The sequence below is a fragment of the Scomber japonicus genome, chromosome 20 (genome assembly GCF_027409825.1).
Source record: "Scomber japonicus isolate fScoJap1 chromosome 20, fScoJap1.pri, whole genome shotgun sequence".
Classification (NCBI taxonomy): domain Eukaryota; kingdom Metazoa; phylum Chordata; class Actinopteri; order Scombriformes; family Scombridae; genus Scomber; species Scomber japonicus.
The window spans coordinates 27,659,145-27,686,097 of NC_070597.1; the positions used below are offsets into that span (position 1 = coordinate 27,659,145).

Consider the following 26,953-nt stretch of genomic DNA (forward strand, 5'->3'; position numbering starts at 1 on the left):
TGGCCATAAGCTTGGTCAAATCAACACTGTCTTAAAGCACAAAACTGGACACGTTGACTTTAGATTAGGCATGGGCCGGTTACCGGTTTCCAGGTTTACCACGATATGAAAAAGTCACGGTTTCAAAACCACAAAAAATTTCCGTCATACCGTTCCTGCGGTATGAGCAGGTTTTTTTTTTTTATGTGTCTTGTCAGAGAAAAAGTGGAGGTCCCTCATGTGCATCTGCAGCGTAAAGTCCCGCTCCTCCCGCGCACCTCCGGTTGCTGTTACAAGCAGGTAGCTCTGCAGGCTGTATGATGGCTGAAGGAAGCGAGCCCCCCGAACTTTCCCCCCGTTTAAAAGGACCAAGTTGGCTGTATGGGAATACTTCGGCTACTGTAAAAAGACAGATGGCCGCGGCTTGGGGGAAGAAGGTCCCCCAATGTGCAAAACGTGCTTGTGTACAATGGCAGCCAGAGGAGGCAATACATCCAATATGATAGTGAGCAAGTGTCCAAAAACTGTTGAGATTCAGTTTTAAGCTCCTGCCTGCATTTATTTATTAGGGCCTGAGCAGCGTGAAGCCCTATTGTATCTGTCAGGATTATTATTCTTCCCTTTATTAGGGCCCGAGTGCTGACCAGCGCGAAGCCCTATTGTATCTGTCAAGATTATTATTCTATAATAAACTGTAATCGTATTTCATGGCATCGAATGTGTTGTCATGGCAACAGTATTTGATGATGGGTCATGAGTTGCAGAATGTAGCATCACCAAGGTCTTATGTCTCAGCTGAGTCAAATCAAACCAAGTCAAACCAAATTCAGCATTAAAATCGATAATTTGATTCAAAATGGCCGACTTCCTGTTGGTGTTAGGGTATGTGTCCAAGAGACTTTTTGGTTCGTATTGACATGATGTACATGTGTACCGAGTTTCGTTTGTCTATGTCAGTCTGTGGCGAGGGCCTCAATTTTATTCTCTTGCCAAGGGGGCACTACAGAGCCATTTTGCCACGCCCATTTATGCAAAACATAAAATATCAAGAAGAAGAACAATCAGGACAAATACAATAGGCCTTCGCGCTGGTCAGCGCTCGGGCCCTAATTACCTCGAAGAGAATGCAATGCGCTTCCGTACAAATATCACATTTTATAGCTGTAATCATAATACCGCGAAACCGTGATATTTTTACCTAAGGTTATCATTAGGGTTGCAAAATTCCGGGAATTTTCAAACTTGGAAACTTTCCATGGGAATTCACAGGAATTAATGGGAATTAATGGGAATAAACCGGGAATTTACTAAACTGAAGGTATGTTCTTATTAGGGAACTTAAATATAGTTGTGTAAAATAATATTTTAGCGTAATCATGACTAAAACAAGTAGCAGGATGGTATATCTGGTATTTGGTGTACACTCTATTCACCTCAATATGATTTCTGTCTCACTTCATACACACACACACACACACACACCTGCACAGACAGGGAGCTAACTGTTGCTGCATCCCATTCAGCTTTTATGTATGTCTGTTTGTGTGTCTGTGTGTGATGAAATGCCATTATCCTCACTTCACTGTCTCTCCATTTTTACTGTTGTCTCCTCTATCAGCACTTAGCCTGCATGCATGCCTGAACTCTCCCTCCTTTGCTGTCCTTTGTGTTTTACCTGTCCCTCTCTCTTCTGCACTTCTCTCTCATTGATTATGTGAGTTTAACTGACATCATTGTTCCATCTCCATTTCTTTCATTCTTTCTCTCTTCATCCCTTCATTATTATGTCAATTCATTATGTACATTAACTATCTGCTCCCTATCTTTTTTTTTAGGTTTTTTTGTACCAACACACACTGAAAAACGCTTAGAAAGGCAGGGTGTCACAAGATCACACCAAGACATCTAAGGGGAGACTCATCTTTTTGTCTGTCTCTCTCATCTCTTTGGTATTTTTTCATTTTTTCTTACTGAGAATGCTGTGCCACAAACAAAATCTCACAAAATGTAAAGTATGGGGATGACCCTGCAGTATAAGTTAAATGCATTTCAAATACTGCAGTAGAACTGATGAAGTCCTTCAGTCTTGTTGTTTGCATTTGTCGTTTGTTCAGATGCATGAAACAACCACTGTTTACCTTTACCTTAGAAGGACCTCTAGTGGTTGTGTGCATTTTTACTCATGCTTGTCAGGAAGAGAAAAGGTGGAAATAACAGGACAAACTCAATCTGTCAATTCTTTCCGTGTCCAGACCAGGTGAGGTTTCCCGTGTTGAGTCAAATTAAGCCGCAGGCTCCACTCCTGGTGGACTTTGATTCCTGTTTTTTTTAATAACAGTTGTTTGTTTGTTTTGTTTTTTAAATGAGATGATCATTTTTTTCTGCCTTAACCAAGTTTTATGTAGGGTTTCTTTTTTTTTGTCCTTTAGCAAATGTTTACAGTATATTAATCATATTTTACAGTCATGATTAGTGAGTATTTTGGAATGCACTGATAAACAATATCATTTTTGATGTATGGTGTGTGTAACCAAGGTGTATCCAACCTTATCAGCAGAGAAGAACAATCATACTGGACCATTCTGCAAAATGCCAGATGATGTTGAAGTGTCATCTGCCTATGACAATATGGTATCATCTGATCTGACAGGACATGAAGGGTACCCTGCATTAGCATTGGAAATCACTACTCACCCTTCCACCATCCTGTCTCTGTGCCTCATTACATCAAAGACACACTATTTCCTGCAATGACACTCATTGATTGTACATTACATGTTTTGTTTTGTTCCATTTTTTACTAGAATTACAATGTTTTTAGAACTGGTAAAGAATTCACAGAATTGTCTGATAATAACTACTGTAACTTTTTCCCTCATATCCAAGGCAGTGTTTACCTAATCTCTGTTAAAATATTGTAGCAGATAAGACATGAATTGTGGTAAATTCCATCCATTTATATTGTCATGTCGCAGGTAGTACTGGAGAAACAATTTGTTATCATGTTGGCAATTTAATTGGTGCTAAGACATGTGTTTGGCACTAATGAATCCCTCCATACTTTTTTTCGCTTCAGTAAGGGATTATAATAAAATAAAACAGTAATTACATTATAGTTAATAATCCCAGTAATGCTCCATTACTTCTACTATTTGGATTAATGGAGGATTGGTATCAGTGTAGTTTCTGTATTAGACAAACAGACTGCAACTTGAAATGCAACTTGTGGTAATTCCAAAGTTGTCTTATTCATATGTTGTGTGTTCTTACCTGGTTGGTAGTCACACTTTTTACTTTCCTTTGAATTCCTCATAAAAAGAATACTGAAGAAATTTATTTTTAATTAGCAATGAAAGCCTAAAGTGTTCAAACGATATTGGCTGTTAAATATGTCTTGTGCACTTGTGACAACCATCCCCATAGTCACACACTATGAGGTAGGTTGTCTCTGTATTATTTTAATGGGGGAAAAAATGTCTTACAGTCTTAAAAGAAATATTTAAAATGTTTAGTTTCATTGAAATACAACAACCTTACACATCTCCTGCACCAAGAGAACATAAACAGGAAAAATCATTCTTATAAGTGCATTTTTTTTTGCCCTTATATAACAATTTTATACATTTTCTCCTCTCTGACTGTCTTGAGCTTTACATCTGGAGGAGTCTGACTCTTGTTTGTCTTCCTGACAACATATGATAACCAACCTTGAAGAGAATGTGACAAACATCCCCAACTGGGATTTTTTTACCAGCAAAAGCTAACAACCGCATGTTTTGGCGTATCTAAGAAAAAAACCTATATTATATTTCACTCAAACTAGCTTTGAATTTAAAACATCAAGCTAAACAATCTTGTCTTTCACTTAAGCATTTCCTTGGAAAAGTTGTACCACTCTAGGAGCTAACCTTTGGCGTGCTGTGTGTTTCCTTGCAGCAGGCAGAGGAGGTCGCACAGACAGAGGGTTCCCAGCAGCTCCACCTGCAGCCCAGTGATTCATCGGAGAAGCAGCAGCCAAAAAGGTTACATGTCTCCAACATACCTTTCCGTTTCCGAGACCCTGACCTTCGGCAAATGTTTGGGGTGAGATGACAACTGCACACAAGTATACTCTACTGAGCTACCATTTATAACACTACAGGTCAATCATATATAGATTGACCTGTTTACAGCACTGTTCCTGGCTGTACTTTTCACGAATACAGTAGTAAATACTGCCACAAAAAAATAAATAAGAAAAAATCAATACCACAACTCCAGCAGTTAAGAAAGTTCAAATGATTGTCATTGCAGTCAGTGCTCTCTTGGCACACATGCTACAATGACATGTCTTTAACATCATAACAGAGCTGACATCTGATGCAGTTGCCTCTGTTAGACATTAGAAGTAATATGGCACTATCTGTATTCATTCAAAAAATTCCATTCATCTATTTGGTATTATTAGCCTATGTTTGCTATCTAGGTTCTGAACCTGTCACTTCCTGAAAGCAAACAAGGTGACTGTGGTCATTTTGCCCCCCAGGGGAATCAGAGTGAACTGATGATAGAGAGAGAGATAGAGCTATGCAATGCTTTTATGAGCAGCAGCAACATTTCTGCAGCTTTCTCAGCAGTGTTTATAGCAGTATTTGTAAAGGAGCAAGGCAGCAACGGCACACCACATTAATATGAAGGGAACTGAGCACAAAAAGTCATATTTGAATGCAGCAGTGCAACTTGAACAAGCTCTCAATCCTCGCTCCATAAAATTTCAAATAATTCACACCTTTACTTCTGTATGCGCCTTAACCCAAATTATTTATGGATTATTAATGTTTAATCTCGCGTGCATGTCCTTAAGTGGTCCTTGGAAAGTCAGATAACCATCCACCACTTTTCTGCACAAGTGCAAAAGAATTATATTGTGCTGTACTGTCCTGTACTGCAAATACTGTACGGAATATACATGTAGTAAGTAATTACTTGATTTGTATACTATTGAAACATAACAAGATGCATTAAAAACATGTAAAAATTACAAAACTTCTGTTAGAATAGACATATTGGGTTTTGAGTGACTTTTCAGTCATGACATTTCTTGTATTGCATCAAAACCTCATAAGGTTGGATGGGTGGTTGCATTACAAAGTGTCAGGCCTTGATGCAGATACCACTTCATTTTACGATAGAAGTGGCACTTCAGAAAACTCATATATGTTAAATGTTAAGTTAATTCTGCAACATATGGACAACTTTGTGAGTCACAAATCATTAAACACTGAATTCCAGCAGTTATCTAATTTACATAGAATAGTTAGTTTGTTAATCAATGTTAGAATTTGTATTTTAACACAGATTTGATTTTATTACATTGATTAGATTCATCTCTGCATACGCTGCATATTGTATACTCATCACATGCATAATATTTGTTTGAGCACTTCATCAGAAAGTTACATGACATGATATTGCGTAAAATATTAACACCAATGACTTTTAAGACTGCTCTGTAATATGAAATGGAAATATACAATATATTGTTGACTACAAGTCAGTGTATTTTACCATGCCACAGCCAATAAAGGGATTAAGGAAACAACAATGAAACACCTTATCACAGTGGTCAAAGTAACCTTTTTTGAATTGACCTACATTCTGCTCTCTTTCCTCACATAAAGTAGAATGTTCCAATGACATTGACTATAAACTCAGTGCCTCAGAATGTTAGGAAATCATATAAACAGAATAAGTGGAGATCTCAGTGCGGCATAGGCTGGAGAGGAGTCTTTATTTTGCAAACGCATCTCTAAAAGAAAAGGATTAAGTTTTAGGGCCCTATTTTAACAATCTATAGCACATGGTCTGAAGCACATGGCGTAAGTGAATTTAGGGTGGCTTTGGCTCAGGAGGTAGAATGGTCGTCCACCAATTGGAAGATTGGTGTTTCGATTTTGATTAACTCCAGATTGCTCCTGTTGCTGCTCCTGTTGCTGCTCCAATGGTGTATTGACATTTATTGACACATCCAGACGCATATCTCTTGGCCTCACATACCACGGGCTCGGAGGGGAATAGCACTAACGTATCATAACCAAATATTGGTGAAATGAACTAGTTTCGTGGCAGATAATGCGCTTCGGTGCCCCGTGTACTCGCATTATACGGATATACACGGCGCAACACTGGAGCTAATTTCGTCCGAACGACTCCAAATGACACCAAAGTTGTCTGGGTGAGTAAATGATCGTATTTTATGCTAGAAATTAGGGCTGGACGATTAATTGAATTTTAATTGCGATAATGTAATAATCGACATAAAACGACTATTGTTCCACCTGTCTGGCGTGGCGCACCTGACGCCCCCGTCTTTCCCAGCAAGTTCTGTGTCCCGCCCCTTATGTTAGACCCGTTGGAAGAACGGTATGTTTCTGCACAGATCTGGGAGATTTAAAATGACATAAAGACCTTTGGTTGACAAGAAGAAAGGTAGGACTGGGATTGTGTCTCATTTGCAGGCGTCAGGGAGCCGCTATCAATATGCGGAGAGTTGTATGGATTACATAATATATTAATTTCTGTGCGGTGGGATCTGTCACTTCTCAGAGTGAGAAATGACAGGTGTGGCGTAAGAGTGTGTGAACTGCTTGACACAGTGCACACCATGGCAACAAGACCAATTTGTCGTTTCTTTAAATTTAAAAAAGGAACAACAAAAAAAGCTCTGCAGCCAGGGGATTTTTGTTTTGGTAGGTTTTGGCTATTTATTTTTATTTATTGTTTTTACATATTGCTATTATTATTTCCATTTATCATTATAAATATTTTTCTTGATTTTAATTTATTTCTGGCTGTGCTGTTCAAATATATTTCAAGTTGAGTTCTGGTGGTTAAATCATTAGTTCAATTAAAGGTGATGCAGCCAAAAGCTCTCTGTGAATCTGTGTATAGTCAATATGACACCTCCTGAAGGAATTAAACCACATTACAGGGTATGGCAAGGGGCACACATGGTTGAAAAAGTATGGCCTCAAAAGAAATAAAACTGTGTTCATTACCCAAACTTATTTTAGTTTAATTCATAGTTAGCAAAACACATTTGGAGGGAAATTAGCAGGTCAGGAAAGAAGATTTTAATGGTCAGCTGACAATTGGCATTAACAGCACCACATCACTGATTCAGTTTTCTCAATCGCAAGATGAAATTTGAATCTAGGACTGCTCCCCACATACCCTGCACATTTACACACAATCAGGGCTATTTGGATTTCTACATCCCTCAGACAGAAGGAAACAATCCCATCCTGACTATACATCTGCTTCTGCAAAATTCTCCAAAAGAAAACCTTTCAATTATTTCTTGCAATATCTACTGAACCAAAATATCTGCCAATGAATCTTGCTGTGCTGTACTGAAATACCCTGTCCATTTAGCCCCACACAGAGTGAAATTTGACAAGCTGATATGCAGGACTGCTGCTGTCCCCTGAGCCTCTGCTGTGTTTAATTAATAAGCAGGCACTTAGTGAGCCAGCCGCAAGAGGGCCCTTACTGTCACACTCCCAGAGGTAGGAGTCCTAAATGAGTCATTAGATACTCAGCACACATACACATGCACTCAGCGTGTCACACACATGCACACAAAAACTTATGGTCCAACTTAGCTGTGTGTGAGTACTGGGGTTTGGGCTTGTGCTAATGGAGTTTTAATGACACCTACTTCTGACTAATCACCTGTTCTCAAGGCTTCCAGCATGCTAGGTAACCCAGCGTTCCCAGCAAGGGAATTCTTTCTAATGTCTTCTGTTCACAACTACACTCTCATTTGCCTTCCAGATTATTCCATAAGGTGCCATTCTAACCAGCGCTGTCTCTGAGGAGGAAAGGTGTAATTATCATCTAAAAATCTGTTAATTTTATATCAACATGTTACTGCAGCAATGAAGCTACTTTGTGGGTAGTCAGAAAGCCTGATGTTTGTCATCAGTGTCCCCAAGTGGTGGCAATGTGTTTGTTGATTTAGACAATTAGAGTGTTTAGAATGGAGAGGGTCATTGATAGAAGTCATTGGTTTATGTAATAAGGTACCACAGGGGAGACTGTAATTTTGGGTGATATTATAAATAAGAGAGATATAATGTTGTTGGTTCTATAATCATAGGAGTTTCATAAAATATACAAGCAATCATGGAAGTTTAACATCATATAGTCCCCAGATTCAAGAGCTTGTAGATATGACCAGCATGAGCTGACAATGAGGATCCATGCTGCCCCTCCTGCAATTCCAGTTTGCTGCTTCCTTTTTAAATAACATTTATTTATGTATTTTATGTTAAGTACATTTTTCAGGAACAGTGCATATTAATAAACATTACTGTAAATATGTCCTAATTAGCCCAAAGGCTAGTTTTCATCCATTGTCCCTAATCATGTGTGAGTTTAGAACATTTACTAATGAAGGATAGCAGGATTCATTCAGAATAGATCATCAATTGACAATGTACAATTATTTTTTAACATAATTTACAGCTCCAAGTCTGACCAAAACCCACATGTTGCAGTGTCACTTGATGCAGAAAAGGTAGTTCAACCGCGTAGAGTGGCAGTACTTGTTTGAGACAATGGGAAGAATGAATATAGGTCCCAAATTCACCAACCTGGTCAAACTGCTTTGCAAACACCCTACAGCACAAATACAAACTAACAGACATTTCGGCCAGATTTGTTTTATCATGCAGCACTAGACAAGGCTGTCGCCTTTTCGCTCCTATTATTTGCTGTCATGATTAAACCGCTGGCTACAGCTCTAAGGTCTAACCCAGCCATTCATGTTATACAAATTGGTGATTGCATTTATACTTTGTCTCTGTATGCGGATGATATATTGGCATACCTCTCAAGTCTAGAGGAATCTATCCCAGCTCTTATGGACACTGACAGAATATGGTAAAATATCTGGCTATAAGATCAATATAAATAAAGCTGAAGCTGACCCTCCTGATACTATGTTTCAATGGAGCCCTAATTACATTACCTGTCTTGGACTTATGAAGAATTGCAAAATGCACATAGACTGTTGTGGGACGGTGGTAATAATTGTAAAGTGAAACCAGTGGCTAAGGGGCCAATAAAAATATTTTTTAAACCTTAAGAAAACGCTAACCTCGCTGCTAGCCATCCACAGCTCATCAACAGAATCATTTAGCAGAGTAATGAAAAGAAACTAATAACATATACTGTAAAAACCTTTGTTTAAGTCACACCAGTTTATTTTGGGGGGTGTCATGCTGGGAAAAACTCTTTTCTATGGTTTATTTGAATGCACCAGTAGTTATTCATTTACATACACATATGTTTACACTCCAAAACTTTCTCAATGTAATTGTATTTGAAACGCAATCAAAACACACATATTACAACTGAAACAGTGTGCCGTGTTAATGGTAAATAGTGTGGTATTTATTTGATTAACTGGACCAGTATAGTAAGTCAGACCGGGTTCGCGTTAGGCTGTAACTTTACATATTTGATACAATATGTAGCTGTGTGTTTACTGGAGTCCAAAAACTCTTCATCAGAGCTGTCACCCAAGTCACAGTAAGTCTCACCAAGCTCACTGTCTCCAGACTCTGTGTCAGTCCCGGAGTCAAACAAAGCACCTCTGTTTCATCCAGTGGAAAAACAGCACCCACCTGGTTTTTTATTTTTTATTTTTCCGTCCAACAAACAACAGTATCTATTTTCATTAGCTGCCGAAACAGCTGGAACATGCAGTGCTGCTTGACACCGCTGTTTACAGGAAGTTATGGCTCATAAGTGTGGATGCTCACATCGTTAACTTTATAGTTACAGTTATCATTCTTAGCGTGGACAGCCTTTTATATACCCATAATCATATCCAAACTCTCCCTGTATGAGACGCACCCCACTTTTCAATTTAAATGTGTGACTTATACACCATTTTTGCAGTATTTATGTAGAGTACTGGAGTTCAATTCTGGTATTCAGGCATTATTCTCCACAGCAAAGCCTTTCTGCTCCTCCTGAGGGATCCCAAGGCATTCCTCAGGCCAAAGAGATATGTAACCCCTCCAGCGTGTTCTGGGTCTGCCCAGAGGTCCCCCACCAGTTGGAGGTGCCTTGAACACCTCTAAATGGAGGCATACAGGAGGCATTCTGACCAGGTGCACAAACAACCTCAACCTTCTAACCCAATCTCTTAGGCTTAGCCTAGACACCCTGCAGAGGAAACTCATTTTGGCCATTTATCCACAATCTCATTCTTTCAGTCACCATCCAAAGCTTGTGACCATAGGTGAAGTCAATCTGTCAATCTCACACTCCATCTTAACTTCACTTGTGAAGAAGACCCAGAGATGCTTGTACTTCACTTTTGGCAACAATCCTCTCCCAACCTAAAGGGAACAGTTCCAACAACACCATGGCCTCAGATTTAGAGGTGCTGGCTCTTCACATTCAGCTGCAAACCATTCCAGCGCATGTTGGAGGTTATGATGTGTTGAAGCCAGCAGAGCCACAAAAAGCAGAGGAGCAATCCTTAGATACCCAAGCAGAACACTGTCATATATAGAGTGATCAGCTTGGACACCAATGTTGTTTATGGTTTATTAGAAGAACAAATAAAAAATAAACAAAGAAACAAAAAAACAAAACTAACCTCCATATTTAATACTACTACCACTACTACTACTTCTATTACTACTACTACTAGTAATACTATCACTACTACTACTACCACTGAATGACTTAGAAGTCGCCAAATGACTTGCTTTAATGAATTTCGTTAGTTTATATAATGCAGATTGTATTGCAGATTGCAGATTGCAGATTACTTTTATGAGGGTCACAGTCACAGACTGTAGAAACTTAGCATTTCATAATTGTGGTAGCAGCGGTGCAGCAGATGTAATAAAGTCCACGCAGCACGCTGGATGCAAACTGATATTAAGCCCATAGCCTATTCAGTATAATGTTGATGGACATAAATTGAGTTATTTTGCCTTAATAATGATAAAATAATACACAAAAAAATGATCGGATTGGGAAGCCATATAATATTAACACTACGTATTAAATAGCGTGTCCTGTTTTAAATCACTAGACTGGGTTTGTTTCTTGGTTTGACAGTGATCAGTGATCAGAGAGGAATTATTAAGTGTCCGCGAGTGTTTCCTGTGACAGACGGTGTCCTGTCAGATGTACGGCAGCTTCAATTGCATCCTTACTTTCTAATGGATTAACTATATTGTACCCTTCATTCGGCTACTTTATACAGAAGAATAGAAGTAAATACAAGTAATATTAGTGTATATAATATTTAGCCTCGTATTTTAATCAGGTTTAATCACAGAGTTGTAATGTGATAAATCCAGTTAATTTTTTAATTGTTGGACAGCCTAGTCTTTTCTATGAGCAGTGGGTCTAAACACACTGCTCCTCCCCGTGGACAAATGAGGCATTGCAGCTGGTTTTCACTCAGGCAACTTAGGGTCGTTTCCAGTCGGGGCCTCATTGCCCACGTCATCGCTGGGGGATCGCATTATCCCCCGGCTTCCATTATCGGCCAGCCAAGGACCGGTCAAGGACCAGTCAAGGAGCCATCAAGGAAACACGGGAACTTTGAAATGGCTTCATCTGTACTACTACAAATGATGATAATAATGATAATAATAATAATAATAATAATAGTAATAGTAATAGTAATAATAATGATAATAATAATAATTTGGAGCTGGTGATGACACTGATGGCATTTGTAGAAGTTGCTTAGGATTTTGGTTGGCATACCAAACTTCCTTAGCCTTCTCAAGAAAAGTCTCTGCTGTGACTTCTTCAGAAACTGCTGAGTGTTGTGTCCAGCTTGCTCTGGGCATTCAGAATCCCAGTGTTGGAATTAAGGACATTGAAGCGAGCATAGAAGTCATTCAGTTCATCTGGGAGCCTGCTTTTGTTGGTTATGGCCTCCGTGATGTGTTGCAGCCCTTGCCACATGCGCCGGGAGTCTGCAGTGATGTTAGTTTCAGATATGACAACGGAGAATTTCCTGCTTGCTATCAGAAGATTTATCGCCAGAAGGGGAATATGTAAAGTGATTTATTCTGATAATGCAAAAACGTTTAAAAAGGCAGCAGATGAACTACAGACTCTATGGAAAACACTAAACAGAGGACAACTTCAAGATTTTTTTTCGGAAAAAAGGGTCCAGTGGAAATTTATTGTTGAACGAGCTGCCTGGTGGGGAGGAATGTGGGAGCGGATGGTGAGATCTGTTAAAATGTGTTTGAAGAGGATTTTGGGAAAAGCCTTTCTTCGATCCGAGGAGCTGCAAACCTTCTTGACTGAGGTGGAAGGAGTGATAAATTCCAGACCGCTCACCTACTTGGATTCTGATGAAAACCTCGCGCCACTCACACCAGCTCATTTCCTTACAGGAGAAAGATTAACTGTGTTACCCACAAAAAAGATACAAACAGATGATGACTTTATTGGAGTGAATGCAAAACACATGAATAGACAATGGCAGTATCGAGACCGGCTACTCAATCAACTGTGGAAGAGATGGAGAGATGAGTATTTGTTGTTTTTAAGATCTGCTCATACTTCCAGTAACACCACATCAATGCTGGAAAATAGGACGGATTCAAGAAATATTCTCTGGACGAGATGGTAAAGTACGTTCCTGCGCTATTCAACTGCCCAACCACTCCTTGATAAGAAGACCAATACAGTTATTATATAACCTTGAACTGAACTCTAACTGAATTATTCTACTGAAGAACATTGCCATGTTCATCGGGCCGGAGTCTTTGTTGGAACTGTCTCTCCCCCGGTGCAAACCCCGCCCCCGCCCTGCCCAGACCGTCCACAGCTGTTGAAAACAGCTGATTGCTGATTGAAAAGGGGATATAACGCCTAGCAAGCCCCATGTGCCAGAGATAATGTTTGTTCCTCTTTTTCAAACTATTTTCTTTATAATAATAAATGAAATAATTATGCAGAAAACCAAGGCCTTGTCATTCCAACAATTACACACTACATGTCCCTCCAGCCTCAGTCTATAGTGCCTTTTGGCCCGTGTGATAGAGCTGCGCAGGTTGTATCTGGCCTTTTTGTATTCCACAACATCACCTGAGGTAAACGCAGAGGTGTGAGAACATAGCATGGACCGCACTTCCCCGATGATCCAGGGTTTCTGTCTCCTGCGTGCTGATGACGTCATGATCCGCCTGAGGCAGAATGTAAACAGCTAGCAGAAACACAGCACTAAACTCCCTAGGTAAATAAAAGGGTCTGGACTTCACCATTAAATGTCCAAAGAATAGTGCTTTTTAACTACCTGCACATTCCCATACCATCTGTTGTTGATGTACACGCAGACACCTCCTTCCCTTGTCTTCCCTGAGGCCAATGTGCGGTCTCCGCAGTGGATGGAGTGTGGAGCTGGAGAGCCGAGTCTGGCATGCAGTCCGAAAGCCAGGTTTGCGTGAAAATAAGAGCACAATATTCCCTTATTTCACCCTGGGTTGTAGTCCTGGTTCTCAGCTTGTCCGTCTTGTTTTTCTAGTGATCGTACAGTAGTAGCCTAGTAGCCTGGCATGAACCCCCCTCTATTCCTTCGCCACCTCAGGCCCTCTGGTTGCAGGCGTTGCTGCTCCCGCATGTTGTCTGCAGGCTAGGTAGTGGTGGTTATGTAGTCCTAGCCTTTAGCCTGGCATGAGCCCCCCTCTATTCCATCTCCACCTCAGGCCATTTGGTTGCAGGCATTACTGCTCCCGCATGTTGTCTGCCTGAACTTGCTATCCACAGACATGCACAATACACAAAAACCGCAAAGAAACACCATTAAATATTTTATTAATTATAAAATCAGATTTCTAATTTTTTCAATATTTAGGCTTTTATTGTATGAAAAGCATCAACAATCGTTATTGCAACATATGATCCAATGTGTGTGTTTTACTGGTGGACTTCCTTAATCTTCAGGGCTGGTGTTGGTGCCATGTCCTTGCCTTTGCTCCACTGTCTGCTCCATGTTTATTTATTTATTGAAATAAACTACTTGATTCAGGGTCTACTTATGGAGAACACAAGGATGAGCATTACCATACTGCCTGACAAGGTTAGTTCTGCTTCATCCCATCCCAGCTCCGACAACATAGTTTATGACATGGATAGTTATCTATACCAAAGATGAAAATCATTGTTAATATTTTTTTTACTTAAATTTAAAACTTGGTGTCGTTAAAAAAACAGAAACTACATTGTAAATCTTTGATTTCATTTAAAAATAAAATAGGGCCAAACTTTTCCCCTGTCAAAAAAAATAAATTAAAAAAAAAATCTAATCAAAAAGGGATTTAATTAGAGGTCCAAGCAGCCCAGCTGCTGGAACCCCTTGAAAATGTCTTAGCCTTACTTCAAATTTCTTTAATCATTTTTATCCCTCCATTCATCTGCATCTTTGCTCAAATGGTCTTTATCTCTCTTTCCTCAAAATCCTATTCCCAAGAACTCGCCAAACCTCATAAATGTACATAAATCCAAATTATACCCAAACTTGCATGTTTGTATGATTGCCCATTGTAACATTGCTACAATTGGCACATCTACACAGAGTGTGTTTAAGTACAGTGTTGAGTGTACCGTAGGTTACCTGCATTGTGGCAGTGCTCAACACACAATCAAAGTTATGTGCCTAAAATAAAAAATAGACCCTAGAAATATCCATAAATACCTTGAAAAATACATTTCAGGTCACAGTTACTTCCATATAGCATGAGGGAAATGAAAAGTGCTTCATGGCCCATGTGGATTTATTAAAATAGAAGCATATGTTATGTCAGAAGTGCATCAAATAGGTGAAAAACAGCTGAAATCCATTCTGTGTAGACAGTGTAAAATTTATGAATGTATGGTACAGTGTCATCTATAGCAGCTTAAGTAACCATGATGGGAGATAGATAGATAGATAGATAGATAGATAGATAGATAGATACTTTATTAATCCAAGAGGAAATTAAGGCATTCAGTAGCCCATATTAAGTCAGGTCGTACAGCCATTCAGTCAGTCCAAAAAAAAGTCCTGGGAACAAAGGACCTCCTCAACCTGTCCGTTGAGCATGTCAGTGACAGAAGTCTGCCGCTGAAAACACTCCTTTGTCCAGTTAAAGTGCTGTACAGGGGGTGGCGATCACAGTCCATTACTGACAGCAGTTTGCTCACGGCCCTCTTTTCTGCCACTGATGTCAGGGACTCCAGCTCAACGCCAGCAACAGAGCCAGCCTTCCTCACCAGCCTGTCCAGTCGCCCAGCATCCCTCTTCTTAATGCTGCCTCCCCAGCACACCACAGCATATAAGAGGACACTGTCCATGACAGACTAGTAAAATATCAGGATGTTAAAGGACCCCAGCCTCCTGAGGAAATAGAGCCGCTTCTGCTCCTTCCTGTAAACTGCATCTGGGTTTGCTGACCAGTCCAGTTTATTATCTAGATGCAGCCCCAGATATTTATAGGTCCTGACTACCTTCACATTAACCCCCTAAAAGGAGACTGGTAGCAGAGAGGGGGCTGGACCTCCTGAAGTCCACAACCATCTCCTTGGTCTGCAAGTGGTTTGTTCTGCACCATTTCCCAAAGTCCTCCATCAGGCTCCTGTAGTCACCCTCCTGTCCATCCCTAATACACCCCACTATTTCAGTATCATCAGAAAACTTCTGCATGTAGCATGACTCGTACTTGTACTTGAAGTCAGCAGTGTAGAGGGTGAACAGTAGAGGGGAGAGCACAGTTCCCTGTGGCACACCTGTGCTGCTGATCACAGTCTCAGATGTGCAGTCCCTCAGTCTGACAAACTGAGGTCTTCCTGTGAGATCTGTAATCCAGGACACCAGGCGTGGGTCCACTCTCATCTGCAACAGTTTGTCTCTCAGTAGAATGGGTTGGATGGTGTTGAAGGCACTGGAGAAATCAAAGAACAATTCTCACAGCACCACTCACTTTATCCAGATAGAGGATGGCACAGAGGATGGCATTCTCCACACCCACATTCTCCTGGTAGGCAAACTGCAGTGGGGGTCTTAAGAGATGGAGCAGCAGCCATTCCAAGGTGTTCATTAGATGTGATATGAGGGCAACAGGCCTGAAGTCGTTGAGCTCCTTTGGGTGTGCCTGCTTCGGGACCAGTATGAGGCATGATGTCTGAGGTACCCTCCCTAGTCGCAGACTCAAGTTGAAGACGTACTGAAGTGGCTCCCCCAGATCCACAGCACAGGCCTTGAGCATTCTTGGGCACACTCTGTCTGGGCCAGCTGCTTTCCTGGGACACCAGGGGCGGACTGCACATCGGGAGCACCGAGACAATTCCCAGTTGTTCTGGCCTGATGTGAACAGTCAACTTCACCAGCAATAATATAGTGAGCAAGAATCAGTTGCAAGATGCCCGAACCAATCAAATCTACGTAGCTATGTGGTGATGACAGGCAACAGCAGGCAACAGTGGAAAATTAAAAAAACACGCTGTCTCTCTGTCTCTGCTGCACAGAGGGTTCAGCTGCACCCCTCAGAGGTGAGGAGCAGCTAACTCTGCTGCACAAATAAACTTCCCAACACACCTCCACTCAACCCTGCTGCCTGCAGCTCAGCCTCAAACCTCTGAATGTGAAACACCTGCTGCCGTTTAAAACACAGCAGCAGCTTTATGCTGCTTTAGTTGCTTCACTTTAAAAAGTCTTCATGAGAGATATTATTTATTTCCATCTGTAAAATAAATAAACTCTGATCCTGATCCTCTTCTAAGTCATCTGGAAGTCTTTTATTGATAAGCAAAAACAGTTAGCTCAGTTATATAACGAAATATAATGTATAAAAAGATATTTAGTGAAAAATGTCAAAATCAAACAGTGTTTTATATGTTTCTCAATAATCACTTCTGCTTTCTTTGTTTCAGAGTTAAAATATGGAGATTAGTTTTTGTTGGTGGTTTGTTGGAACATTTATTAACTGGTAACATTTATTTGGGTGGGTGTGGGTGTGTTATCATCATTCCCATCGTACCTATACAACCAACAGTTCAATTACTAACAGCAGTCTTTTGGGTTAGTTCTTGTCCGTTGCTGCGAGACCTCTGACTAACACATACAGAGTATAAAATCAATCAATGTTTTCTAGACTCTAAGAGACCCCTCAGAACATAATACAACTAAAACCAATGGAAACAAACATGCAATTAAACCAAAGTAACAAACTAAGTAAAAACAATATATAAAAAGCATGCAAATAAAACAAAACTTGTCCTTTTCCTCTATATTGGTACGTTTGGGATAAAAGAGAAAGGAGTGAATAAAAAGCGGTACCTAACTCGGAGGAGGGGTGAAGCCTGCCTCAACCCTGTCTCCCTTTCTTTTCTTCTGGTCAGCTAGTGGACGCTTGCTGTTACTTCCTGTCGGAGTGGAGGAGCCGGATCAATGCGGTGGTTGGTTGTAGTTATGCCGTAGGCTGAACTTCTCTTCCTTTGTGTCCTCTTCACATCCGTATCATGGCGTCTCTCCCTCGTGCGACGACTCCTCCTCTGCTGCTCTTCCTCCTCTTTACCTGTTTAAAAACCCTGTCTCCTTCTGTGTAGGCAATTAAGAAAACAGTGTCACTAGTTCCACCACCAGAATTACTGTTACCCTGTGACAATTACTCTGATGGTCTGCACTGGGAGCAGCCAAATACATGGTTCATCATTAGCCTTGATGGGTTATCTTTTCACTCTCACACTCCTTTGGAAAGATACTTAACCCAAAATTGCTCTAGATGGCTGCACCAACTCTGTATGAATGTATATGAATGGTTAGTTTCCTCCTGATGAGCAGGTTAGCACCGTATGGTGGCTCCTGTCATCAGTGTATGAATGTGTGTGAATGGGTTAATGTTTCATGTAGTATAAAAGTGGTCAAAAAGACTAGAAAAGTGCTGTATAAGTACAGTCCATTTACCATTACCACAAATAACAGAGAGGGCCTTTGCCTCTAAAACTACCCCAGACATCCCAACTCTCCCATATATTGATAACGACTCCCTGACGCCCGCAAATGAGATCCAATCTCCCAGAATCTGGAGTGAGCGAGCAGGAGTGCGCACTGGAGAGTGATTTTTGTTTGTGTGTGTGTGTGTGTGTGTGTGTGTGTTTGTGTGACTATCAATGCAACGCGTGTGAGAGCTGCAGCATAACCCTGTGTAGCCACTTATTGGACCGATTGACCCCCCCCCCCCCGTCCAGGCCGACAACAATCCCCCCTCTCCCCCGGACCGACACCAAGTGTTAACCCCCCCCCCTCCAATCCCAGAACCTCTCTGAAATGACTTTTTGCAGGTTGGGATGTGTCTTGCTACCCCTTCCTCATTTTTTTTTAATTGCACTGCTATAGCATCTGCATCTACTGCCTTAAAGCTGCAGTTGGTAAGTCTTATAAAAGTAACTTTTTGTCATATTTGCTAAGACTGTCACTATGCAGCATTCCATGAAACTAGTAATCTGTAAAAAAAAAACAAAAAAAAAACAGGCTCATTTAGCCCTACCTACTGCTCCTACTGCAAATTGCCAGAATCCACCGCGGCCGGAAAAAAGAACCAATCAGAGCCAGGATTGTGTCTGATGGAGTGTCTGACAGCTGTCAATCACTGCTCACGCACACAGCCCCCTCCCCTTCCTCCTCAGCTTGGTCAAGCTCATATCTGCGAGTTTCTAGGTAAGGTATAGCCATGTGAAAGTCACTGTAAAGCGTTTTATATCTAGCCGTGTGGAGTGTAGTTCATGCATTACCGATCCACGTGCGCATGGTCGCGCACGTCAGCCTCCTTTGGGGGAGGGACTTTGGAGGCAGGGCAGGAGTGCAGCGGAGAGGGAGGGGGAGGGATCTGAAAGTTGTACTTCTTCAAATTTGATGCTCGTCCTCTCTCTCCTCAAAGTTACCAACTGCAGCTTTAATGTTCATTAAGTCTACACAGCCCTAGTCCCTAATACAAACACATACACGCCTCTTCATTACCACAATCAGGCAAACACAGCATTAAGAGTAAATTGATATTTTATTAATCTCATTGTCGGGTGAATTCCGAGAATTGACTGTAAGTAGTGAGGAGGAGAGTATTTAACTATGGAGCTGTGCAGTGTTTTTTAAGTTTTTTTTTTATTATTAGTGCCACGGGTTCAAGCTCCGAGGCAACTATTAATCTTCTCCATACTTAATATTATTATTATTCCGCATTATTCTTCCGCCGTTTTTCGGCGCGTAACTCCTCCCGCAGCTTTGAGAAAACCCCGACAATATATACATCAAAACGTGCGGCTCGATCGGGGGAGGGGTGTTATGACTTTTGGTGTTGAAATTCCAAAGTTTCCCAAAGTTATTCCCAAAAAAACGGGAGATTTCTCCATTGGAAATGAATGGGAATTTTTTGAAAAAACCCAAAAATTTCACCTTTTTTCACCTTTTTTCAGAGTCATGTAGCTCGCTCATACCTGCACGTAGAAACGTGATTAAAACTTCAAAACGGAGGAAAACTTGTCCTCTCTGGAAAAATACCAAACTGTTTTGACATAAAATGTAAACTTTTCAAACTATGAGCAGTCAAACGAGGAGTGGAAATCACTTTTTCGTCAAAGTTAGAGTGGAAGCGGTAGTTGGCTAGAGTGTGAGAAGCAGTAAAATATAACCTTAATTTTTATTTTTAACTCGAGCTCACGGCCAAACCGTAAAAAGGAGACAAATAATTTTTTGTCAAAATGTAGACATAGGTGTTGGGATTCATAAAATGTGACTTTGACAGGCGGGGTCTGCACAACACTCTGTGTTCACACTGAGCTTACTCGCTCATTTTAAGGAATATCTGAATAAAATAAACACTGTCAGAATCTGCCGGCTTCTATGTCTCTCACGGTGTTTTCGGTTTTTGGACAGGAGTTACGGTTTTCTCACAGTTTGCAATTGTTCGGGACCTTGTCAGAAGCCAAATCCTTTAGAATTTTGACATTTTTCAAGGCAGATCCTGAAATCGCCGTAGCAACCGCAGGGCCTTAGCTGACCTCAGCAACCTGTTGCTGGGCAGAATCTGACCTACTTTTTTGTGATTGGCTAATTCTACTTGTCTGTCTGTTTTGCCAGTTAACTGAGCTAGTATTGATAGTCTCTCTCTATATATACATATGAATTATATTGACAGTCTTACTGCTCAAATGCTGGCTTGTGTGTGTGTGTGTGTGTGTGTGTGTGAGTGTGTGAGTACACACTGTGTTGTAGTGCTTACAGTTAGTGCATGTTGCTACTGCCTTGTGCTCTGTGTGCTACTCTCTGCTTACATTTACTGTTACACTTGATACTGACCAGTAAGATGTACTTAATACTGCCACAGTAAAAGTTACTTAGTGTTATATGATCAGGGTGACTTTTGAACACTGGAAATAAATCGTGTACTCGTCCCGGCAGTAGCCCCGTGGCACTCAAAATTTCCCTGGAATTTTCTAGTTATTATTATTATTTTAGAGTTAGAGAGAACGGTGCAGGTTGCCATTAGGGTTTGGTACCAAGGTCAGTACTTTTAATGGTACCGACCGAATTATGTGGGTACTACCAAGTATTGATTCATGTCAAAACTAGTGTTGTGTCGTTCGCGAACGTGTCGTTCGAACGAACAAATCTTTTGAGTGAACGAAGTGAACTGAATCACTTCATGAACTGATTCGTTCCTTTCTCAGTTCAGTTCAGTTGAGCTCAGCCGCGAGCATGGCTGCCGGTCGGGAGTGGAACTGCCGCGACTCACTCACTCGTTCAATGCGAACGAATCACTCAGTGAACGACAACACTTTGACTGACTCTGAGTGATTCTGTTTCCCCTTCGCGGGGATACGCTTTCATGCCAATAGCATCAATTTCTCCAAGCTAACGGCTAACGAAAACAAACACACACACGCCCCAATCCCCATTATCGTAATGGACTTAGGCACACATAAAGTAATGAGAGGAGAGGAGACAGAAGAGTGAGTGAGAGTCACCAGTGCAGGGCAAGCTGCAAGATTTAAAATAAATGTAAAATAATAATAGGCTAATAACAAATGTATATTTACACATGCATATTATTATCCCCTTTGTGCCTCTACTGCAAATATAATAATAATAAGAATAATGATAATAATAACAATAATAAAATTATTTTATTATTGTTATTATTATTATATATTGTCATTATTCTTATTCTTATTATTATGTGTTTCAATAAAACTGTACTTCTATATCAAAACTTTGTTTTGAGTGTTGTTTTCTTCTAAGACTAGATGTCACCTGGATAGGACTCAACCATTATCAGGGAGGGGTGACAACACAACGCTTTCACACACACATACCCTTAGTCAGTGAGTGACTGACACAGCGCCACTTTCAGCACAGTACGTGAACGAGATTCATGTCCTCAGCATGTCGTTCAATGAATCGTTCAATGAATCGTTCGCGAACTGCTGAAAGTGGCGCTGTGTCAGTCACTCACTGACTCAGGGCACTGAGGGCTGAGGAGTTGATTCACGTTCAGTACATGTACTGCTAACATTAGCGCTGTGTTGCTAACATCAGTGTAGCATCATGTTATGTTATTTTACTGTGCACAGAGGACACTTTCACTGTGTAATATTTTTAGTGCATGTATAAGCAGCGCTGCGTCTCCTGCGAATGATTGTATAATATAGTCCTTGAACTGTCCCTCAGTAAGTGAACGTGAACCTCAGGGCTGAATCATGAACTGAATGACGGATTATTTGGCTGTTTATCAGTTCAGGGAGTTGGAGAGCACTGAACGATTCGGTGAACGAATCTTTTGAACGAATCGTTTTAATGAACAGATTCTAAAGATTCAGTACAGTAAAAAGAACTGCCGTTCCCATCACTAGTCAAAACAAATGGTGCCAAATTTCAGTACATTCCAGCATATCATTGTGGAGCTGTACGCACGAGTTGTGCACGTGTCAGAACGGAATGTTGTGTACCGGTTTGACAGTTGTTTTTTGTCATGCTCATGGGTGCAATACCGTAGGTGTCCACCTGTAGTGCTTGTTGAGAAATTTCATGAACATCATTACACCTACTAAACTCAGTCATGGTCTCACCATGTGTAACTCTATAATAGTGCTACAGCTACACAGATGCATTTTGGGAAAAAAGTGCCAACAACAGAAACACATGAGAATAAATATGTTTAAAAGAAATATGATTAATATGTGAATATGTAGTTATGTAGTTTTTGCACTTGTTATATATCTTTTATATATTTACTTTGTCTCATATTTACACTGTATATATTTTTCTCACATTTTCTTTCTAATAATTCAATCCTTTATATATCTTTATTCTTTTGTTTATAGTTTTTTTTGTGTGTTAAATGTATCTTTATCTTTGCTGGAACATTTCACTACACATTGTACTGTGCATAATTGAGTTTGATCATTATAGTCTATTTTTATATGCTCATATTTTTATACTTTTATTTAGTTTTTAAAATGTTCAAATAGACAAATTTTAAAGTATACATTTTGGGACTTGTTGGGTTGATACTTCAGGAGTTACAGATTTAGAGTAAAGTAACAAAATGAATACCGTTGAGTAGCGATACCAAACACTGGGTATCAGTACCGGTACCAGTACTGGTATGGGTTCAAATGTGAAAGGTACCCGACCCTAGTTGCCATGTTCTAATTACTGTTTTTTTCTCTTCATTCCCTGCCCTCTTTCTTCCTCCTTTGTCTTCCACAGCAATTTGGCAAGATTTTAGATGTGGAGATTATTTTTAACGAGCGAGGCTCCAAGGTAAGTCCACTGTAACCATATATTCATGAACGCACATACGGTTTTCCAGCTAATTGTATTTGTCCCTTCCTTTTCCTTTACAGTGCTTCACTCCCCTCTCTGTCTTCACAGCTCTCTTTCCTTGTGTCTAATACTAATTACAAATCTGTCAGTGACACTTTCCTCCAGGCAACTCTTACAACTTACCAGCCTGCCATACATTGTGACATACAATGAATTTTTCCCACTCTTTACAATACTAAACTATATCAGGGTATCTGAGCTGACACCTGATATAAGTCCAATTCAAAATGTCATAATGATGTAAAATGGGGGAAATGACTAATAACAGCTCTTATACCACCTGTAAAATGTTAACAAGCTATCAGAACAATAACAATGCATATTTATATTTCTTATAAACCTATTTTTTTAAAAGACCTGTTTGCTATGTTCAACCGAATAAGATCACTGACCACATCATTTTATGCTAAAATGACTTCAGTTTAAGCTAATCTTAGGCTTCAGCAGTCTGACTTAGATACATCACGTGGGTTCCAAAGTTACATTCTTTTTCATATCAAATCTGCTCTTTGTGTTATTATCACTCTCCTGTAGTTTAGCAAGCAAACACTGCCCATTGAAGCACAAAGAGTGGAGGCCATTCATATCATTTTCATACTCATCAAACTATTCAGTGAGCCTAAATTCTCTAAACAAAACTCAACACTTCAGGGAAATCTCAACCACCATCAGCAACAGATCAAATGAGGGCATAGCTTTTGGAAGAATGGTGATCCAAGGAAGGACAATTGATGACCCTGTGACAAACCTTGGGTCCGGTCATTCATGTAGGTGTTACTTTGACATGACCACTAAAATATTGTTGCAGACCAAGTGCCCCCCATTCATGGCAGCAGTTTTATCATGAAGGGATGTATGTATCTTTTGGAGTCTATGAGTCAGAGGTGTTTTGGTGACATGAAGGGAGCCTACACAATATTAGGCAGGTGTATTTCTCTGCTGTGAGAGGAGCAGGGGATGTCAAATGACATGGCTGGACTGCATGAAAAGGGAGAGCATTACGCACGTAGAAAAACACACTCTTACATCACAATGATATTTTAAAATATCTCTATGATGTCTCACTGTCACTAGTATTTTATATCATTTGACATTATCCATAAGAGTAATGAGCAGTATTTTTTTCATCATAATATTATAGCCATTGTCAGCCTGTGCCACTGCACATAAAATAAGTATTCATAGTATACCCACATCAAGAATGACATCCAGACAGGGGACGTGGACCAGAACACACACCATTGTATGCAGTCACCAGTTTACCATTGTAAAACTAGAGGCTTGTGTGTCTTGGAACAAACATCTGCCCATTCAAAGAACTTAAATTCCACTTTGGCATTAATGTAATCAGTGTTTTACTCTCAGCAGTGAACATTACCTGAGTACAACCTATCTTACAAACAACCTCTAGTTCTTATCCCAAACCATGATCGAACCAAGATCTTTTCATCCTACTTTGTATTCCCTAAACTTAAACAAACCTTTCAGAAAAAATGCAATATTGTAGAACCTAGGTTGAATTTTTGTAGCCTGTTTAAACACCTGACTGCTTTTGTTGCTTGATCTCTTAGACCTATTTTATGGATGTAGCTATGTTGTTAAGGTTGAAGGACTTGATGCAGAACAGAATCTTAGTTTATTATTAGTTATTATGCCTCTGCTGCTGTATTTAATTTATTTGTGGTCCTTGATTGTTTATATATATATATATTAGGGCTGTCAGCGTTGACGCGTTAATCGCGATTAGATTGATGCAATCCATAAGAGTAAGAGAGCTACTGGACTTTTGAACTTCTTGTTTAACTTTAAAAAACTTCGAGACGTTTCAGTTGACAAGTCAAAAGTAAAATGCAACCTGTGTCAAACGGAGTACGTCGAGTTTGAGTTAGCACCTCCACGCTAAACACCCAGGTGCAGCCAAGCGAGCCTCAGCTCCACCAAAGTACCATTTTGGAGTGTGAGAGTCGCAGCAGAGCATTGATAGATTCCCAGTTATGACACTCTGGTAAGAAATGCTTTACATTATGGGCTTAAAACTGCCTTGAAATGTAAAATAACAGGATTTTAAACATGCAATTCAAAACGCAATTAATCATGATTAACTATGGAAATTCTGCGATTAATCTCAATTAAAAAAATTAATCGTTTGACAGCCCTAATATATATATATATATATGTATGTTTAATGTATAATTTCCCTGACGGGACATATATCTTATCTTTATCTTACTATTAAGTACCCATGGCTCTAATGTGTCTCTTAACAAGCTCATGAAGTAAATATGACAATGGCAATTCATGGATAAACCAGTAAGGTCAGTGTTACTGTTACTGATCAGGTAGAATGGAACATTTAACAGTCAGTGATGAATGATAGCAGAGAGCTCTTACTCTCTGCCTGCTTTAACTCAGTGACATAGATTGATGAAGCATTGTAATTTTGGGTTTGGAGGCCCGTTTTACTGCATATGGGCTGTTTGAGTGAGCTGCATCTCCAAGGTGCAGTCTGAGACACTGAAAGGGTCTCATGAGCGAGCTGCATCCTGGGGCTCAGAGAGTCCCAGCTGACTTATGCCGTAGAGAGATTGCAATTGTATGGCACTTATCTGCTCTCCCACACAGCATCTGTGCACTAGCAGAACAACTGCATCCTACAGCAATAACATACATGCAAACATACGCGCACATACATACATTTTTGTGTGGAGGCTTTCATTCCCTGTGCCAATTAATTTAGTTCCAGTTGTTTCTTTACGTGCGTGTGCAGTAGAATGAGGAGGCTAGAAGGAACAGAGAACAGAGACACGCACTAAAAGTGATGAGGTGATTATTTAAGCAGAATCATATTTCTTTTCATTGATGTCCTGGTGTTCCCAGCTTTCCTTACTGTAATATCAGCCCTGTTTGTAGTGTTTTGTCCTACCAGCCTTTTGTCTCTTTGGCTTCTGCTTCTAGATATAGGCTTCCTCCTGACCTGCAGCTTTCTCATCTGTGCTTTGTGTCTTTTTCTTCTTTCTTCTTTTCTCTTTGTTTCATCATTTCATTTCTGGATTTCCATCCTATGTCTCTTGACTCTGAACCCCACCTGCTGGCAAATGCAGGGCTTTGGGTTTGTAACATTTGAAACAAGTGCAGATGCCGACCGTGCACGGGAGAAACTAAATGGTACAATCGTAGAAGGACGCAAAATAGAGGTGCATTTATTTTTCTATGCTACCTCCACACCCCTAACCCCATTTATTCTCTTCTTCCTCATTCTGACTCTATTTCCTTTCTCTTCTTGCCTGACATTTCTTACAATGCCTTCCCTCTCTTCCTCCATCAATCTCCTCTCTCCCACCTGCTTGCTGCACCCTGAACGATGCATGCTGAACCCTGTTCTGTGACAAAGATAAAGATAAACCCATCCAGCAGTGTGTGAGTGTGTTGCTGTGTTTTTGACACAAATAGTCAATTCTATTTTGCCTATGAGAGAATGTGTGGTGCGTTGTGGCATGTGCATGAAATCACCATGTTTCTTCTTTGAATCCCAATTAAAACCTTCCAAATGATCATCAGTGGTCCTTACACCTTGTTAAAACTTAAACTTCAGCTATTAGGGTCAGATGTTGATGTCACCTTTCACTTGTATCGGGAGTAGATAGAAAAATATAGATAGTAGCAGAAAAATCTCCCCCACCTATCCTCTCACCCTGATTTCCTGTTTCTGTTTTTCTATTTTAACTCACTAGAATTCTTCTATCATGAGACTCTTAAGCCTGTTTCAGATCATGTTTTTAACTGTATTACAGGATTTTCTTAATCTTGACTACTATTCACCTTGGAAACATATGCAGTAACCCTGTCTCCTAGAAATGTATTATATACTACTCATACTATGTTTTCCCAATTAAGTTTCTGAAGAAATGTAATATACCTTGCCAATTTTGTCAACATGTAACACAGACCACCATCTTTCTCTAATCTTGACTCTTTTAACATGTTTAAAGACACATAAAAATACAAGACTATGAATACCGTAATAATGTGTGTTTCCTGGTTAGACAATCATAAAAACATTCCTTCTACCTCATTAAA

General features: G+C 40.1%; 1 protein-coding gene across 2 annotated transcripts in view; it reads left to right on the top strand.

The window, feature by feature from the left end:
• The window catches only part of rbfox3a (RNA binding fox-1 homolog 3a), a 259,104-nt gene that overhangs the window by 185,913 nt on the left and 46,238 nt on the right, over window positions 1-26,953 (top strand). For both annotated transcript variants that reach the window (XM_053341235.1, XM_053341234.1), the window contains exons 3-5: window positions 3,916-4,062; window positions 22,760-22,813; window positions 25,978-26,070. In XM_053341235.1, coding sequence (XP_053197210.1) covers window positions 3,916-4,062; window positions 22,760-22,813; window positions 25,978-26,070 — 294 coding nt within the window. The remainder of the gene's footprint in view (window positions 1-3,915; window positions 4,063-22,759; window positions 22,814-25,977; window positions 26,071-26,953) is intronic.